This window comes from Carassius gibelio, chromosome A12 (genome assembly GCF_023724105.1).
Source record: "Carassius gibelio isolate Cgi1373 ecotype wild population from Czech Republic chromosome A12, carGib1.2-hapl.c, whole genome shotgun sequence".
NCBI lineage: Eukaryota > Metazoa > Chordata > Actinopteri > Cypriniformes > Cyprinidae > Carassius > Carassius gibelio.
The window spans coordinates 16,306,338-16,325,045 of record NC_068382.1 but is presented as its reverse complement, the minus strand read 5'-3'; the positions used below and the strand labels follow the sequence as shown (position 1 = coordinate 16,325,045).

The following is an 18,708-nucleotide window of genomic DNA, read 5'->3' as shown; positions in this document are numbered from 1 at the left end:
TAGAACTCTTTTGCTTTCGACGAAAGGCAGTTCGCCTGTTCCTGGGCTAATATATATTGCCTGCAGTGTGGGGATTGTTAATGCTGGAAGAGATGAACACAAAGTCTGTTGTGTGTGAGCTACCAGGGTGCTATTGTGCATTAAGCTTAGTGTTGCGGGATGCAGGCATCATGGCAGGTAATATACCACCACTATAACCACAGCAACTGCCCCAGAAATTCATAGTCCTCTGTCATTTTCATTTCTGCCAGTATTCATTCATTCATTCATTCCTCTCTCCCGGCTTCTCTGTCAGTTCTCTGCAGGATAGAGCTTCGGTGAAGTAGAAAGTCATTGTTTTTGGCAGAGCTCTCCAAACATTAAACACTTCACAGAAACCCGAGTTAAGAGAGAGGGACTACACACACGCTCTGTCTCTCTTTCTCTCTCATACATTTCTTTTTTTTTAACTCCATACCACCTTCGTCTCTTTGTAGTCTTTCTTTGTCTGCCTGTTGCTGCTTTGTTGTAGCTTTGAATGAATTGTGGTTGTGAGTCTCTAATGTTTTCCCAGAATTCTTCCTTTTAACATGTTACAGCACAGGATTCAAGCACCTGTTGCACCTTTTCTTCTTGATTTCATTGCTTTTCCCTCTCCATTGGAGCAAGAGGCCCATATATACGAGCCATTACGAGGTGTGTCACATAGAGAAATTGGTCTTGCAAGATGTAATGTGCATTGTCCGCTGTTCTCAGATGTCGTGTTTGAGTTATATACACTTCTCTGTTCAAGCTTCCCATCATTCATAGAGCTCAGGGCTGTAAAGCAGCCACTAGCCATAATGGTTCAGCGCTATCAGTAAAACTCTCACTCTCCATTTCTGGCTACCCCACACCTTTCATTATTTTCTTTTCTCTTTCTTTTTATCTTGGCAGCAATCTCTTTTAGAGTATCTTAGAGACCGTATGTCTGTCTCTCTGTGCGTGTTTGTTTTAAGGCTACAATTCTTGTGCACCCCTCTACCTCAACCCCAACCTCTGCTTTTACTTTCCCTCCATCCAAGCTATTTTTCTACGCTTCTCTCTTCACGATCAGATGACTGGCCGCTCGCTCACTGTCAGCTCACATGTTCTCTGAGATGAAAACGCTCCTCTTGCAGTCATTAATGGGGTAAATATTCCATAAACCAATACATGATTACTGTGGTATGGATAGTGATGCCGCATAGCCAATTCAACATGTCATGCCACTCTATTTCCCTGTAATTTAACCACACGTTTCTGGAACAGGCATTAGGAATAAGCCATTTATGTAATGTGGTGAGCAGAGGCACCTAGCATAATGGAACAAGAAATATGGCTGGTGGGCTTACCTTATTTTTTTACTTTTAGGGAGATTTATGTTTGGATAGGGAGATTCTATATTTGACTTTTAGGTTTTAATAAGCAAAACTTTTAGCCAATCATAGCAGTGGGCATTTACTTAAGTCTTAAATGTGCCCCGCCTGTAAAAACAGACTGTTTTGCAGAAAGGCTCAAAAACAGGATAGAAAATTGACTATTATTATGTTATTATGTTGTATACGAACCCTCAGAGAACATTATAAAAAAAAGTAAAAAAAAAAAAAAAAATGCAGTTCCTGAGCCCTTTAAAGTGCATGAGGATATGGTGATGGAGAAATTGGGGTGGCACTTTATTTTACCGTACGTGTACTAACATGTACTTATAGTGTACTTTCAGTGTATTTATCTAAGAAAGGTCTGGTAACACAAGGTAACTACAATGGGGTAAGGTTAGGTTTAGGGGTAAGGTTCAGGGTTAGTACCTAGTTATTACATAGTTATTGCAATTACTATAATAAGTACATAGTATGTACACGAGGAACAGGACTGTAAAATAAAGTGCTACCAAAATTGGTAACTGGGGACAGTGCTGTAAGTGCTCGACTCCTAATGGAAATCTCACCAGAACTTTAATCAGGAAAAGTGAAACTGGTGAATTCTGGGAAATGTAGTGCTGGCTGAGGGTTTATACCAGGGGTATTCAATTAAAGTTTCAAGAGGTCCAGTCTCTTTATTACCTTCCCAACAGAGGTCTGGACTATACATATATTTCTATAATGAGAACTCTAGGAAGATTTTAGCATGGTAGTGGATATGACGATGTTAATGTATTTGGTCGTGGCGGAATAGTTCTTCTGTTGGTTAATGCTGTATCTGTAGATTATCGCTGCTGCTGCAAGCAAGTACAGGAACTAAAGCCCATATGGTGCTATGAGTATTTAAAACATATTGCTGCTGCACAAACAGCATATAAAATAAATAAACGTGTACAAGTACATTATAATCAAAATGCTCTCATCATAAACAGAAAACAAAGTTAATAAACGGAGCAATTCCAAGCGGGTCCTGGCACCACTGGTGCTCGGGCCCTAACTAGTCATTTCAAAGTTTGCTGTTTTTTAAATGTTTGTTTTAAAATGCTCTTAACATTAATGCTAAATGTAGATGGAATGGTCTCATCACAAACCTTGTTTGAACGATGAGATATATTTGCAGCGTTTGCAGTTGTTTTCTGACATAAAATATGTGAAATATAACATGAATATAAACACTTTTCAGCCATTACTCGTCTATAGTGTCACATGAATTGGTTTACATTCAGCTTAAGTGATAATGCTATATTCACCCGTAACGGTTTTATTAGTGGGTTTAATGGATAGTGGAACTATACAGAACCTCACAAGATATTATGTGCATATGTCTTCATTTTCTCTACTTAATCATCTGTGTTAAAGTAAATATGTAAACTGGCTGAGATTTACTCTCATGTGACCCAGTTCTAATATTCTAACTAGTGCGTCATCCTCAAATCAAACCAAGCCCGTCACATAACACTCTTACACTTCATCAGACTTCACCCTTTAATGTGTTTAACAAGTTCAGGATGTCATACATGATCATATACATGCATATAAACGTGTTAGCTATTTAACTGAGCTTAGACAACAAGAAGTATCTTAATTATCTTTAAAGAAAGTTGAAGCTTGTTGTACAATCACAAGACTATCTGTCCGCCTCTGTCTACGATTTTTATTGTAAGGCCTGAGTGGATATTATTTCGCACAAGATGTCACGGGACATTAATAATGAGGTGGTATGTATGTTTCTTAGAAACGTTGTAGTGTAGATCAGAGTTTAGAATGAGGAAGGAGACACTCTCATCAAGCCCCACTAACATTCATGTGTCTATCTCTGGATCACTTATAATGTGAGATTGTCACAGCTACAGCTGTGTTGTGATGTCTTGACAACAGCGTGCTGTGATGGCTGTGTAGTGCAGGGCAAAGCTCGGAGCAAGAGCTCTGGTAATCATCTGTTCCTTCACTAGCTGAACATCTTACACCCAGATTTCAACACAATTCAAACCACACAAGAATGTTTGGGAGGGACCTACTGAAACATTTGCCATTTAAATCACTGGAGATCATGATATCCGATCATTTTAATGAAGTAAATCTTTTTCAGTGAGTTCATGTTCTTTTCTGTCTGTATCTGTAAATGGCAAGAACGTAGTTATGTAAATGAATCAGTAAAATAAGTCTTCTATTACTCTTATTCTTGTACCTGCTTACATGATTACTGACAAAAATGTTTGTTGACCAGATTTAAATCAAAATAGGATCATTTTATCATAATGAAAAAAATAACTTCAGTACGATGAGATAACTAAAACACTGCAAGATATTAATAATACATTCAAATGTTTTTAGATTCATTTGTATTTTGTTAATCTTGATTCATGTTAAACACTGGATGCATGTAATGAATTAATAAATGTTTCTATTTATGGACATCACCATAAACTAAAGTCATGGCATTTCAATCAGAGTAGAATGGACTACAGAGCCCTGCACATGACATGACATGCAAAAAAAAAAAAAAAAATAGTAGACTAAATTGTGTGCACGATTTACTAATTCGTTCCCTTAATGAACTAAAACGTGCACATGATATTGCATTCCCTCGATTTACTATTTCGTTCACTCGATTTATAAATTGTGCACACGATTTACTAATTCGTTTCCTCGATTTGCTAAATCGTGCGTACGATTTAGCAAATCGAGTGAACGCAATAGCAAATCAAGGGAAAGCAATAGTAATCGTGTGCACGTTTTAGTACATTTAGGGAACGAATTAATAAATCGTGCACACAAATTTGTTTTTTTTTTCTTGCATGTCATATGCGGCGCTCTGTAATGGACTAAAATAATTTTTTTATACATTTATAATTCATTAATGTACATTTATTAATAAATTAAAAATAACGCAAATTTTAATGTTAATGGGAAATAATGAATTAGTATTAAATAATAGCGAATAACTATTGACAATTAAATATACATTTTAAAAAACAAAAGTGACAAAAAAAATGATTATAAAAATAAATAAAACAACACTGATGACAGGATATGTTTCATCTTTCTATAGAACCAAGGACATCCGTCTATACTGTGGGGAGAAAAATCTACACATCAGACAAATAAACAGTGTTGGTGTAAATCAGTGTCCTTTATGTAGACATCACTGCTGACGAGAGAAGAGTGCACTACAAAAAGAGCTGCTGAGAAAGAGAGCAAGAACGAGCGACAGAACACTGACAAACAAAAACAAACAAACAAAAAAAACACCTCTTCATTTTGTTTTTGTCTGAACAGATTGCAGGAACCCCTAAATCGTTCCGACACACAAATGCACAAATGTCCTCAGGTGTTTCCGAATGTTGTTTTGACTCGCTAGCAAATGCCATTAGTTGTAATTGCTGACATTGCGGTCTCATTTTCGGCATACGCATGAGAGAGCACATTGCTAAGGCACAGTCTGCCGCCCGAGAGCTGGGTTTCTCCCGAAGCCTTTACTTGTTCATTTGCAATCGTTAGTTCAGCCAATCTTTCCTTTGTTAGCAAAAGAGAATTAGAGAACATTTCTCAAATTAAAGAAGCTTGTTTAATGGGGACGTTCAGCTCAGATTGTGCATTAAGCCCAAAATTGAATTAGCTGCACCAGAGTCATTTCTTTTTCAATTGCTTTTAATAGGTAAATGTGCAATACAGGACTATTTTGTGGGTTTACATACCCATGTACATGAAACTATGTATTTAAAGCTTATTTAGAGTATTTAGCTAATGTACTGTTTAATAGTGGGTCACCACTAAGTATTTTGGCTGTTATTTGCTCTCTTTCAAATGACTCATCCTTTATATTTTTATTGTGCATTGGGCCGTATCATATGACTGATATTCTGTCCACAGACCCAGCGGTGAGCATCAGTGTAAGTGTGTATTTGTGTGTGTTGCAGTGAAAGAGGAGTGTGTGTCAGATGAGGATGAGAGGAGCAGAGATGCTTTGGTTGAGGAGATGCTCCAGCAAGGAGACACGACCGTCATCTTCCCGGAGGCTCCAGAAGACGAACCGCGACAGGGCACGCCAGAAACCAGCGGACATGATGAAAATGGTACATGCACGCATCACACACACACATCGTAAACACTTCATCAGGTAACATCACGCAAGATGAATATAAATGCAATTGCAAAAGTATGTGAACCCTTGGGTTTGCGATGGATTTCTGGGTCAACAAATCTTACGCGCTGAATTTTTTTTTATAAAAGCAAGGCTAATATCAGACAAAGCTTCTTCTGGATAGCAAATTCACAATTTCATCTTGCTCATTCTTAATCAGTGTATTTTTGTTAATGTTTTTTTGAGACATTTATTCAGAAGACACAAGCGTTCACAATCTGTTTCCTGCAACTGTATGCACATGCCATTCGAAACCCACATATGGAGAGCGACACAACCGCCACACTTCTCCTTGACCACTAATGGCTCTGAAATGATTTCTGTTACACCTGAAACACCTGTGCAAATCTCCCATACCTGAGCTACTTTCTCACATCCCTGTTGCGGTGTTAGAGACAGAATGTTTCACCTGAACAGAGAGAGAAGGTTAATATGTTACCTGTTAACAGGTAATATGTTACCTGTGTGAGAGCTGGTCAGAAACCAAGATATATAAGATAGATAAGTGTTTCCTTAAATTTACACATCTGGTTTGTGAAATATGACAGTAGTGCATCTTAATTTGTATGTACTACAATGGCATTTCAGTTAAAGTTATTAAATTATGACAGTGTATGATGTGTCAACCGTGGCATTATTATTTTGTTAACATGCACTGTCAAATCTTCTCTGGCCTGTTATTCACGTTGCCTTTGTAATGGGCTTCACCATCATGTTGTTCCTTTAAATTATGAAATGCATTGTTTATTCAAATAATTATTTGCCTTGTTACCATGGCTTTCTTTGATTACCCAGCTGCCAATCCTTGTTCTTTTTATGTTGGCTGCTGTTCTTCAGCTCTTCATGCTGGAGTATTTCAGGATGGGAAGTGTCACACATTAAAGATCCTAACTCTCCTTACCTAGATCCTTACCTAACTCTCATATTCTCATTTGCCAGTGCACTGATCCATATCTGTATGCACACACACGCATTTCACAGATAATCGTCTATGCCAGAAATCCATGCAACCGGAATCCCTTGTTTACAGTACATTAGTCTACCTGCACACCTCTTCAGATATATTTGAATAACACAGTAAATTATTGTAACTATAGTTAACTTTGTTTTTCTTCATGTTTCAAATATATGCTTTTAAGGAAGTAAAGGAGATAGAGAGATAAAAGGAGTCACTAAAAATAAAAATGTAATATACTCTCTTCTCTCTCACTTTCAGGCACGCCAGACTCATTTTCTCAGCTTCTTACATGTCCCTATTGCTCTCGTGGCTACAAGCGTTACACCTCACTGAAGGAGCACATTAAATACAGACACGAGAAGAGCGAGGACAACTTCAGCTGCTCTCTCTGCAGCTACACATTTGCCTATCGAACACAGCTTGACAGACACATGACTGCACACAAAGCTGGCCGAGAACAGGTATTCTGTCCTTATTCTGTAAAGTTTGTAAGAAGTTTGTTTTAAATACATTTTTGTTAATCGTGTTAAATGTAAAGTGATCAAAATGGTTTCTAGAGGCCAACTGGAGGAGAAAGGTAACAATTTTAGAATGTTGTGTGTTGTAGTGAAAGGCAAATATTTAAAATCAGACTCAAAATGGTTGAATTTAACACATTAGTAATGGACAAGGGTTAAATTACTCTTGCAATACTTACTGAAAATTACCAAAAGATGTAAATTGTAAATATTAATGTTGTCATTATATATTACATTAAGTGCATATTGTTAAAAATCAAGCACACCTCTTGTGAGATTTTACACTTACAGATAAATTACAGCAGTATTGTTCATCCGATTTTAACACACTCTCTCTTACATTTTTAGCGGCATGTTACTCAGTCAGGTGGAGGAGGGAATCGAAAGTTTAAATGCACTGAATGTGGCAAAGCCTTCAAGTACAAACACCACCTGAAAGAACACCTGCGCATCCACAGTGGTGAGGACTACTTGAAATATGCTAGAGTAGTGTATGTTGCAGTGCCTCTGTGTATGTGTGTTTGTTTGCAAGGATGCATATGTGTGTGCATTCATTCACTTTGTACAAAGTTGTAGGGCAATTCAACATTCAAGTACTTCAAAGTACTTATAGTACTTGCTGTCAAAGGCTTCCTAAGAGAGTTAAACACTGCACATTATTCTTATAGTCTTTACAGTTTAAAAAAAATAAAAATCCTTTCTGTAGTAGTTATCCTTGTAGTTTATTTTGAGGACAACCTATGACGCATCTATTTACTTGAGATTTACCAACCAGTCTTGATCATTACAGATCTGAAACACACAATGTGTCCTTAACAGTAAAAGCAATATGTGAATTGTCGGTTTCCTCATTTGTTTATTGTGTGTGTTATGTAGGAGAAAAGCCTTATGAGTGCTCCAACTGCAAGAAGCGTTTCTCTCATTCCGGGTCCTACAGTTCCCACATCAGCAGTAAGAAGTGCATTGGCCTCATCTCAGTAAACGGGCGGCCGCAAACTTCTCCCGCCACCGGGGCTGCTAAGACCCCTCAGTGCTCTTCCCCATCCCTGCCAACCTCTTCCCCCACGGCCCGTGTCCAAGTCAGAGACAAACTGGACAATAGCAAACCCCTTCAGGAACAGCTTCCCTTGACACAGATCAAGTCTGAGCCACTGGACTATGAGTACAAGCCTGTGGTGGTGGCCCCATCTGCTAGAGGCATAAATGGCATGTTCCAGGGAGGGGCGGCAGCCCCTCTTCAGGGTGCTGTACAGGCTGTTGTGCTCCCAACAGTGGGTCTAGTATCCCCAATCAGCATCAACCTGGGGGACTTACAGAACGTGCTGAAGGTGGCAGTGGATGGGAACATCATCAGGCAAGTGCTGGAAAGCACGCAAGCTAAGGGGCAGCAAGCAGGGACAGGAATCATTGGAGCAGGAGGGGTGGGAATTGCCCAAGCAACCCAGCAAGTCATACAGGCCATTAGTCTTCCCATCTTAGATCAGGATGGCACTGCGAAGATCTACATCAACTACAGTCTTGACCCTTCACAGGCCCAAGCACTTCTTCAAAGTCCAAAGAAGGAACCTTTGGTGTTGAACACTGAAGCCTGCAAGGCACAGAAGCTGCCAGAGGACCTGACGGTCAAGACTAATAGGGACAAAACCACCATCACTGTGGACAAGAAAAACATTTTACACAATGACACAACACTTAAGCACTGTGGTAAAGATGGACACAGGGTAAATGGGAAAAACCTTGATGGGAAGATAGACTTAGAGGAAGGACTGTGTCCTGGCCAGCCTACCCTGAAGAACCTTCTCTCCTTGCTCAAGGCTTACAACGAGCCCACCAAGGAGGAGCTGGCAAAGATATCCGAGTCTGTCAGTCTTCCAGCAGAGGTGGTGAAGAAGTGGTTTGAGAAGATGCAGTTGGGAGAGATATCTCTAGATCCCTCCTCCCCCCTAGCTGAGGATGAGCAGACCACTCCTGGGGATTTGGATGGGACTAGAGGTGAATCACCCAGACCAGAGCTGGATAAGCAAATTAACTCAGAGGAGCAAGGAGAGAGGGAATGCTGTAGCCCAGCTGAGGGCCTAGCAGCTAGGGAGAATGGGATCGAGAGTGTCCCTACATCCCCATCACCATTAAACCTATCGGCCGATGGTCCTGTCCCAGCCAGGACTCTTGAGGAAGGCGAGGGACCTCTCGATTTGTCGCTACCAAAATCTGCTGCTACAGCTGCTGTGGCTAGCGGTCACGTAAACACTGTTTACTCGGCTCAAGAGGAGCCACTGAATTTAACTTGCACAAAGGAACTGCTCAGCAATGCAAGCACCAATGCTGCCATATATGCCAGCCAACCAAGTGCCAATCCCATTAACATCGTGACCACTCAACTGCCCACCCTATTGGCTATCACTGACCAGGGACAAGCGCAATGTCTCCGTGCACTTACCACCACTAAACAGACCATCCTGATTCCGCAGCTGACTTACAGTTACACCACTACATCCTCCAGCCCAGCAGGGAACGACACACCACAGAAGAATGTTATACACGTCAATGGCATCAAGGTGAGGACCCCACACTCACTGCATGTTAGCAGGAGTTCCCAACATTAGCCTCAAACTAACATCAAACTAACGTGTATATTTTAGCTGGGTATGTGCATACAAATCTACCTTGGTAGTATTATTTCAAATCAGAATGATCTGCTTTTCTCACAATGTAGGAAGAGAAACAGGAAATGGGTTCAGAGGTCACCTCAACATTGGAAGAACAAACAGACTCAGACTCAGGGCCGACGAGGAAGAAGATGAAAAGGACGGAGAGTGGCCTGTACGCCTGTGACCTGTGTGACAAAATCTTCCAGAAGAGCAGTTCACTGCTCCGCCATAAATATGAACACACAGGTGGGATTCTTACACTCAAGGGGAAGAAAGTAGGCGTAAGGAAAGCAGTTTAGCCTGTTTTTAGGTGTTCCTTCATACGTAAATGACTGGGCATTCATAAAAATATGATTTGAAGTGATACTGAAGGGGAAATTATGACCAAATACATTGTATTGCAGGATTTTTACCTATTACACAGGGAACAGGACTGAATTTCGAGTTCCAACCACTGTTATATTACACGTGTTGGAGGGTGCGGTGACTTATTTTTCCTCATTCGCTGGCCAAATACATTACCTTCTCACACCGAACCCAGGCTGTTGCATCAGTTCTCTGTTAGTAATTTACACTCCTCCCTCCCTCTTTTGCTTTAAAAACATGAGAAGCTAGTGAAGCCAAGAGCCGGTCCCCTCTCACTGTTAAGATACCTGGCCAAAAAGTAAACAGCACTCATCCAAATGGCATCACAGCGCCTTGAACCACAAGTTGTCTTTTCGCTCTCTCTCTCTCTCTTTTTTTTGTCTAATGCCACAGTTTATAAACTTCCAAGCCTTGGTGGAACTGGCCTGTCTTGTGCACTACAGCTTGTTTTGATTCAATGTTTGGTTTTATTGTCCATGGCTACATAACATGTAACGCAATTCTTAATGCCTTAAAGATCCAGGGTTGGATGCTGGGTGTGGGGGAATTTTAAGTGCTGCGTGTAGAGATTGCAAGAATGTTTTTTTTTTTTTTTTCGTGTTTGGGACCCTTTATAAGTTGCGCTTATTTAAAACATGGATATATTTGATGAAAATTAGTCCATTTAATATATCACACATTTCGATCAGCTGACAAACATTTATTGTAAACTTCCAATTGCGCAGAATTTTTTTGGGATGTCTATGTATACTCAGGTAATGTGAAGTACTCCAAGATAAACACTAATGAAGTGCAAATTCATCTCTTGCAGGAAAGAGGCCTCATGAATGTGGGATCTGCAGCAAGGCCTTCAAACACAAGCACCACCTAATAGAACACCTGCGCCTGCACTCCGGAGAAAAGCCGTACCAATGCGACAAGTGTGGAAAACGCTTCTCCCACTCTGGCTCCTACTCACAACACATGAACCACCGATACTCCTACTGTAAGAAAGAGGCTAAAGGTCAAGGTCTAGGCCAGGGAGTCGAGGAAGAGGACAATACTGGAGAGGGGCAGCCTCAGACGGGCAGCACAGCGACCTCGCCCCCTTCCCACCTGGATTCGGATGAGCGGGGGAGTAGTACCAGAGAGGATGAGAGCGAGGAGGATGATGATATAGGCTCGGGGAGCTTAGTGGACGAGGATGAGATTCAGGTGGTCAAGATTGGAGAGGAGGGAGATGAAGACGACCAGGGAGCAGATGAAGACCAGGAAGGAGAGAGGATGGAAGGGGCGGAACAAGAAGATGGTAACGAGGAAGGCGAGAGTGAGGAAAATGACGGACAGACGCTGAAAGTCGTAGTAATGCAGGACGAATGTGAAGACGAAAACGGAGAGGAGGAGCAATCGGCGCAGGAGGCCATGGACACAGGAACTCTTGAACACACGAAGGACACAACAGAAAGAGAGAACCCAGAGGATGATGAGAGAAGGATTGAAAATGAAGAAAACACAGCCACTATGAATGGAGACGTGAAGTGAAGTAGAAGCCACAACTGTGTTTTTACGACCCTTATTCCTTAAGACATTGTTTTACAAAGTTACTGATTTGAAGGAACAAAAAGGACGTTTTCTATCCGCAGATGTTTCTCTGTCTTCCTGAGAACTGACTGCGTTAAGACGAGAATGAGATGAGGAAGAGCGCGTGACCGCTCTTACGCTGCATTTAAACCCACTACTGTGTATAAACCCCCAGGTGTGCCTGATAAATACGAAATAGTTACTTTTTCCACATAAAGACAATTTCCAGTGTTTTAAGTATAGTTTGTATAAATGCAAAGTTTAATGAGCAAAACAAAAAAGAAAATGACGCATATACAAACTGAAAGCGATACACGTTTTGGCTAATAATGTTTTATTACTAAAACGCCTTGGGTCAATTTCTTTAATCAGTATTACTAATTTTTTTGTCACTCTCGGTTTACCCTCAAAAACTGTACAGTTGGGAGAGAGAGATTTCTATACGTTTTTATTGCCACTGAACGAAACTCAGTATTTTCTTGCATTTGAAAAAAAAAAGTATCCTGTGCACTACCATATTCCCGGTTTACCTACGGAACACCTATGGCCTTGTGTTGTTTAATGTCTACCTTCCAGTATTAGTGCCCCAGACGTTATTCCCCAAGCCATGCGAAGTGCTCGCTAGCACAACATTTGTCTCTAGTCTCATTTCAAGAAGGACTGTGAGCCTTAAAATGTTAAAAGATTGATGTGGGTATGGTGGGAGGGCTTTAATGAATCCCAAAAAGCCATGACATCAAAGAAAACCCGTAGTAATCCCAGACAGCTGGTTTTAGACGTTCCAGGTGCTCGCCATCAGTCCCTTCCCCACCCATCATCCACCCTTATGCAAAAACATGCATGTTGGAAGTGCCATTGGACAGTGCTGTGCAGCACACTCGCGTGGGGCTCATGCCGTCTCTGATTTTGGTAGCAAAATTTTGGACCCCTTGCACCTAAACCACTAGTCCTGACTTAAGGACAAGACTGCCTCTTTTTTTTGATCAATCCAGTAAGGACTACACTGCATCAAGAATTCAGGAAAGACGATCAATGAGCAAAAAGGAGACAAAAGCAGCTCTTTTTTCAGCCTTGAAGTATTTTTCCGCTGTTTGGTGCACTTGTTTCTCTTGTTATCTTTAGCTGCACGATAATTTTTCTTCAGGTAACAAATGTAGGCAGATATGATCAATGAAGAATTTTTTTGTTTCCTTCCGTCAGCCTTTTTACCCATCAGTATTAATTTTGTCTCGTTTGTAATGAAGTTTTTTTTTTCATTGTTGTTTGTTTCAGTGAAAATCATGTAATGTTTTTTTGTTGTTGTTGTCATTTTGTTTTTTTTCTGTAAAAGGCAGTATTACCCCTCACATCCTTCACCATTATAACTTTACATTTTTAGTTTTAGAGACCTTTTATATTTATGTGTCTTATTTTTGTATTTTTTCTTTATGGTTATTTATTACACAGTGTAGTGTACAATACTGTAGTTTGTATTAATACAATAATATATTTTAGTATGAAGAATAATTTCGAAGATAAATGAAATCAAAGCTGGGGAAGGAACTCTAGCAGTTCAAAGTGTTTTAAAAAAGTATTATTTTCAAATTTTCAAAATGCATTGTTTGAAAAAACAAAAAACTCCCCTAAACTATATCAGAGCTGTTAGCTTTTACACATCACTTTCATGTTATTGTCTCTTACCCCACTATACTTTGAAGCTACTGAATTGTATGATATACACGCATGAGTCCTTGCTGTTGTATCAAAAGACTGTCCTTCGCAATGAAACTGTGCTGCCCTTTTAATGAAGCCAAAACATCATCATTGTGTTGTTTTTTTTTTATTGTGCCAATTTGTAACTCTCTTTGTCTACATCAAGGCAAAAAAGTATTTTATATGTCCCTGTTTTAACCTTTTTAGTGCTAGCTTTTTGTTTGATTGTTTGTTTTTTTTTAAATGACCCCCCCCATCTCACAATAAAATACTTCAAGAAGTCAACATTTACAGCTTTTCTAGAATATTTCCATCACATGATTATTTTTTACAAGACCTATAAACCTGAGATTTTTTCATGAATTTAGTCACATTGTGAAATTGGAAATACAGAGACGTTCACTGTGAATACAATCCTTCAACACCAACCAAAACCATCGATGAGGATCAGGTTGCCATGTGGGTTTTTGGATGGGGAGCACGAATTATTAATGCAACTAAACATGAATCTATGAAGTCTGAAAATGATGTAATGCATGATTAACCCTCTGCTGTATGCAATATAGACTCACTGTGTTTATGTGTTAAACTGCCATAAATAATTTTGTTAAAGCAGAAGCCAGAATATTCTTGAGCTCTGTGGCACCTGGATGTTTCCGTTTTAATGCAATTTTAGAAGAACACTCTTCACTTCTGTACTTAAAATCAGTGTAGCTATCTCATGACCCTTGTGCCATGTCAACTTAGCACTGAACAATCTGGAAAGCACTCTTAATGCTGGAAATGTGTGCACAGAATGAAACGAGAGCCCCGTTTCCAGCAGTAGCTGAAAGTTGATGGACAACAGCACAGAAACAAGCCAAGAATGGAAGGAGAGAACAGAACATCCCCTGGGAAATTTACTAGATAGCACAATCAAAGACAAATAGCCAACATCTGTGCTCAAAACATTACCCTTTCCTTAAAAATCATGTTCATTTAGCCGAGTGCTGGACTCAATGACATGAGTGGCATGAGGATTAATGATGCATTCACAAAGTCACTGAGACTTCCCTCATCAATATTTTGACCTGTATTGGATTGTTTCAGCACACCTGATTTTAATAAATCCTTTTTTCCTAGGTGGAATAAGCACAGCAGAAGTTCACATTAAAAGTCATCATTAGATGAATGCTTCTAATTGCATATCATTTAGAACAAAGTTAAAGAGCTTGCTTATCAGTTACTTTGCATGCAAAGTACTAAAAATATTGTTTTTAGGCTCTTTGACCAATAAGCAGTAATCCACAGCCACAAACACACTAAAAACACTCAGCAACTGCTTAGCGACGCTAATGCTGTAAGAGTCTTCCATAGCTTGATATGAAGAGTAGCTTTTCCCATCTTGACATCACATGTTTCATTAGGTTAGACAGTGACTTCAGTGCAGTTGGGCTAGACCACCAAGGCTGGATAAATATCCAGCTGATTTTTTTTTTTTCTCTCTCTTTTTGGACAGTGGAGTGACAAACATTTGAAAGGCTTTTCGAAATGCTGCTCAAACGTCAGCAGTTTCTTTTTTCAAACTCTTTTGATCTCAGCATGATTTAGCCACACTCCTCAGCTGCTAAGACCAAATCTGACCACAAGTTTCTGATGTTTATATAAGGCTGTGCCCCTCCATTTACCCTCTAACGAGCTTCTAATCATTTGCACCTGTGCAGCAGTGCACCTGATTCTCATTTTAGGCATTTGCTGCATGTGGAAATTGCATTTCTGTTTATTTAAATAGTACAAATGACTGCAAACCCTTACTCAACCTTGTATGACCTAACCTGATCCTGCTATTTTATTCTGATCCAGCTGAGAATACACGGGGCTGAATATTAACACTGCACCGCATGTGCTAACAAACAGAAATACACACACACACACGCATATTATAATAGACAGATACAAATAGCAAATATTTATTACAGTAACATGCTGATGTTGCTGATATATGCTATATTTGTAATAGCATCTTCCTTCGGAGACTGTAAGAGAAGACAAACAACATGACTGCTGTAACATGATTTCACTAACCACGTCTGAAGAAACGGAGCTTAAAGATATAGCATCTCCATATAAGCTTTTTGCTTTTGCAAATTTGTAAATTTGATTAGCTGCTTCACTGCAAAAATAAATACATAATAATATTATTAATAATAAGAATAAAATATTTGTTTAAATTAGTAATTGTCTAAATTTGTATTTGTCTATAATATATATATATATATATATATATATATATATATATATATATAATTCATTTAATATTACATTAAAAATGTAAATGTGGAAATACTTGAAAAAAAAAACAACAAAACATTTTTCCACCAAAAATTTTTTTATATTAATTCATCCATTTATTAATTCAGATATTTATTTTTGAAAAATATTTTTAAGGTCAAATTTATGGCTCCAAAACATATTTTTTCAAAAAAAAATAAAACTACAAGTAGAAGTACAAGTATAGTTTTGTGGAAAATGCTTTTCAAAAATCTATGAAGACAGCGCAACTACTTTCCACTTTCATTTAAAATTATATTTTCTGCTTTTTTAACATCTCAGACATCTCTGATTGTCATCGACAAACAGATTTTAAAACGAGATACCTTGGTTGTTGTGTTCGCTGAACATATTCTCAGGTGAAATGAAGATAGTGATGATGTGGTCTCTTTTCTGGAACACAGATGACTTTTGGTGATGATGTCACAGACATGCTCTAGCACATAATGATTTAATAAGAATCCCCCACTGAAAGAGTAGCATGCAGTCAGTGCTTTTAAATAACAAATGTGAGCGTAAACCAGATTCAAGAAGAGATCTGTTGTCTTACACACACACACACACACACACACACACAATGAAACACACTTTAAGCCAGATGGCCCAGGGTGCAAAAAATCAATTAGATCTCCAGCTCAGGAGCAGAGGGAATTCGTCCCGGCCGACCCCAGCAGCCCCTCCTCGGGCCCGTGTACAGGAGGACTGAGGCTCCCCTTCTGCCTCATCACCTCAGCTCTAATCTACTTCTCTCCGCTGCATCCACACTAACTTCATTAGACAAGCGAGGGGAGGAGGGAGAGGGAAAAATAGGGCACGCTGAATATCTTGAACTGTATAAATCACCAGAGCTCCTCTAAACATAACTGAATTGCGAGAGCATACTTGAGCGAGGGAGAGAGAAGAAGAAAGAGCTGTAGGAATATCAAAAATGGATTTATTTAGTATTGGCAACTCTTGCCAGCTCTGCTTTGGAGGAGAGGAGCAGAAAAGGAGGGAAGGGAACGTGTAGGTGGATTCTGGGAGAAGGAAGGATAATGTGCAATAAAAAGAAATAAGCTGACAGCAAGAATTAAGTCTGTGGAAGGGCTAAACCATGATCTTCATTACACCCTAGTGTTCACGTTACAACATTACAACAGGATGAATTCATGGCCACAGTGTTTGTTTGTTTGACAAAAACTTATAAAGATAAAGGAAGAATCAGGCTAACTGTGTACAAAGTATTAGGATGAGCTAAGATAGAGCTTTATTTAGTCTGTATGATGTTGAAGGGATTGTTCGCCCATTCGTTTCATCATTTACTCACTCTGATTTAGTTCCATTTGACTTTTATTTCATGGAGCATAACATCAGAGGTTTTTAATGTCTTGCATATTCTTGGCCAAGAAATGACACTGAATATGACACAAATTCACTGTGAACGTGGTTCCTGTGGTTTGTTTGATATAACAAGTCTTCTAAAGTCATCACTTTGTGTGATGATCCGACAACAAACAAAACTGCAATTCATTCAGTTTAACAAATCAGTCCGATTCGTAGAATTTACTCCGCCTTTGTAAAGCGGTTAAACCAGTTCACTGAAAAGAAATGAATAAAAACACTTGGAATACATTTTATTATACTTTTATAGTAATTTCAGAGATTGTAACAACCTCAGTCAGTTATAAAAAATACATTTACTACAAAAGAGAAACAACAAATTTTTTAGAAAAAAGGGTAAACATTATATATATGTATATATATATATGTATATATATATATGTATATATGTATATATATATATATATATATATATATATATATATATACACACTCACCTAAAGGATTATAACGATTATAACACCTGTTCAATTTCTCATTAATACAATTATCTAATCAACCAATCACATGGCAGTTGCTTCAATGCATTTAGGGGTGTGGTCCTGGTCGAGACAATCTCCTGAACTCCAAACTGAATGTCAGAATGGGAAAGAAAGGTGATTTAAGTAATTTTGAGCATGGTTGTTGGTGCCAGACGGGCCGGTCTGAGTATTTCACAATCTGCTCAGTTATTGGGATTTTAACACACATTCATTTCTAGAGTTTACAAAGAATGGTGTGAAAAGGGAAAAACTTCCAGTATGCGGCAGTCCTGTGGGAGAAAATGCCTTGTTGATGCTAGAGGTCAGAGGAGAATGGGCCGACTGATTCAAGCTGATAGAAGAGCAACTTTGACTGAAATAACCACTTGTTACAACCGAGGTATGCAGCAAAGCATTTGTGAAGCCACAACACGCACAACCTTGAGGCGGATGGGCTATAACAGCAGAAGACCCCACCGGGTACCACTCATCTCCACTACAAATAGGAAAAAGAGGCTACAATTTGCACGAGCTCACCAAAATTTCACAGTTGAAGACTGGAAAAATGTGGCCTGGTCTGATCTCGATTTCTGTTGAGACATTCTGATGGTATAGAGTCAGAATTTGAATTGAATTGTTACCAATGTGCAGGCTGCTGCTGGTGGTGTAATGGTGTGGGGGATGTTTTCTTAGCACACTTAAGGCCCCTTAGTTGTAAATTGGGTATCGTTTAAATGCCACCGCCCATCTGAGCATTGTTTCTGACCATGTCCATCCCTTTATGACCACCATGTACCCATCCTCTGATGGCTACTTCCAGCAGGATAATGCACCATGTCTCAAAGCTCGAATCATTTCAAATTGGTTTCTTGAACATGACTGAGTTCACTGTACTAAAATGGCCCCCACAGTCACCAGATCTCAATCCAATAGAGCATCTTTGGTATGTGGTGGAACGGGAGCTTTGTGCCCTGGATGTGCATCCCACAAATCTCCATCAACTGCAAGATGCTATCCTATCAATATGTGCCAACATTTCTAAAGAATGCTTTCAGCACCTTGTTGAATCAATGCCACATAAAATTAAGACCGTTCTGAAAGCGAAAGGGGGTCAAACACAGTATTAGTATGGTGTCCCTAATTAGGAGAGTGTATATGTATGTGTGTGTGTGTGTGTGTGTGTGTGTGTGTGTAAAAGCATTGTGGTTTTGTTTAAATGGTCAGTTGTTCCAGTTTCTTTCTTTTGTACACAA

The 18,708-nt window shown here is 39.3% G+C and overlaps 1 protein-coding gene across 3 annotated transcripts in view; it reads left to right on the top strand.

The window, feature by feature from the left end:
- Positions 1–13,589, top strand: part of zeb1b (zinc finger E-box binding homeobox 1b) — a 55,612-nt gene extending 42,023 nt beyond the window's left edge. For all 3 annotated transcript variants that reach the window (XM_052611531.1, XM_052611530.1, XM_052611532.1), the window contains 6 exons: positions 5,339–5,494; positions 6,779–6,981; positions 7,387–7,498; positions 7,915–9,593; positions 9,752–9,932; positions 10,864–13,589. In XM_052611531.1, the coding sequence (XP_052467491.1) occupies positions 5,339–5,494; positions 6,779–6,981; positions 7,387–7,498; positions 7,915–9,593; positions 9,752–9,932; positions 10,864–11,573 (3,041 nt within the window). In that variant the 3' untranslated portion in view covers positions 11,574–13,589. The remainder of the gene's footprint in view (positions 1–5,338; positions 5,495–6,778; positions 6,982–7,386; positions 7,499–7,914; positions 9,594–9,751; positions 9,933–10,863) is intronic.
- The last annotated feature ends 5,119 nt before the right edge of the window (positions 13,590–18,708 follow it).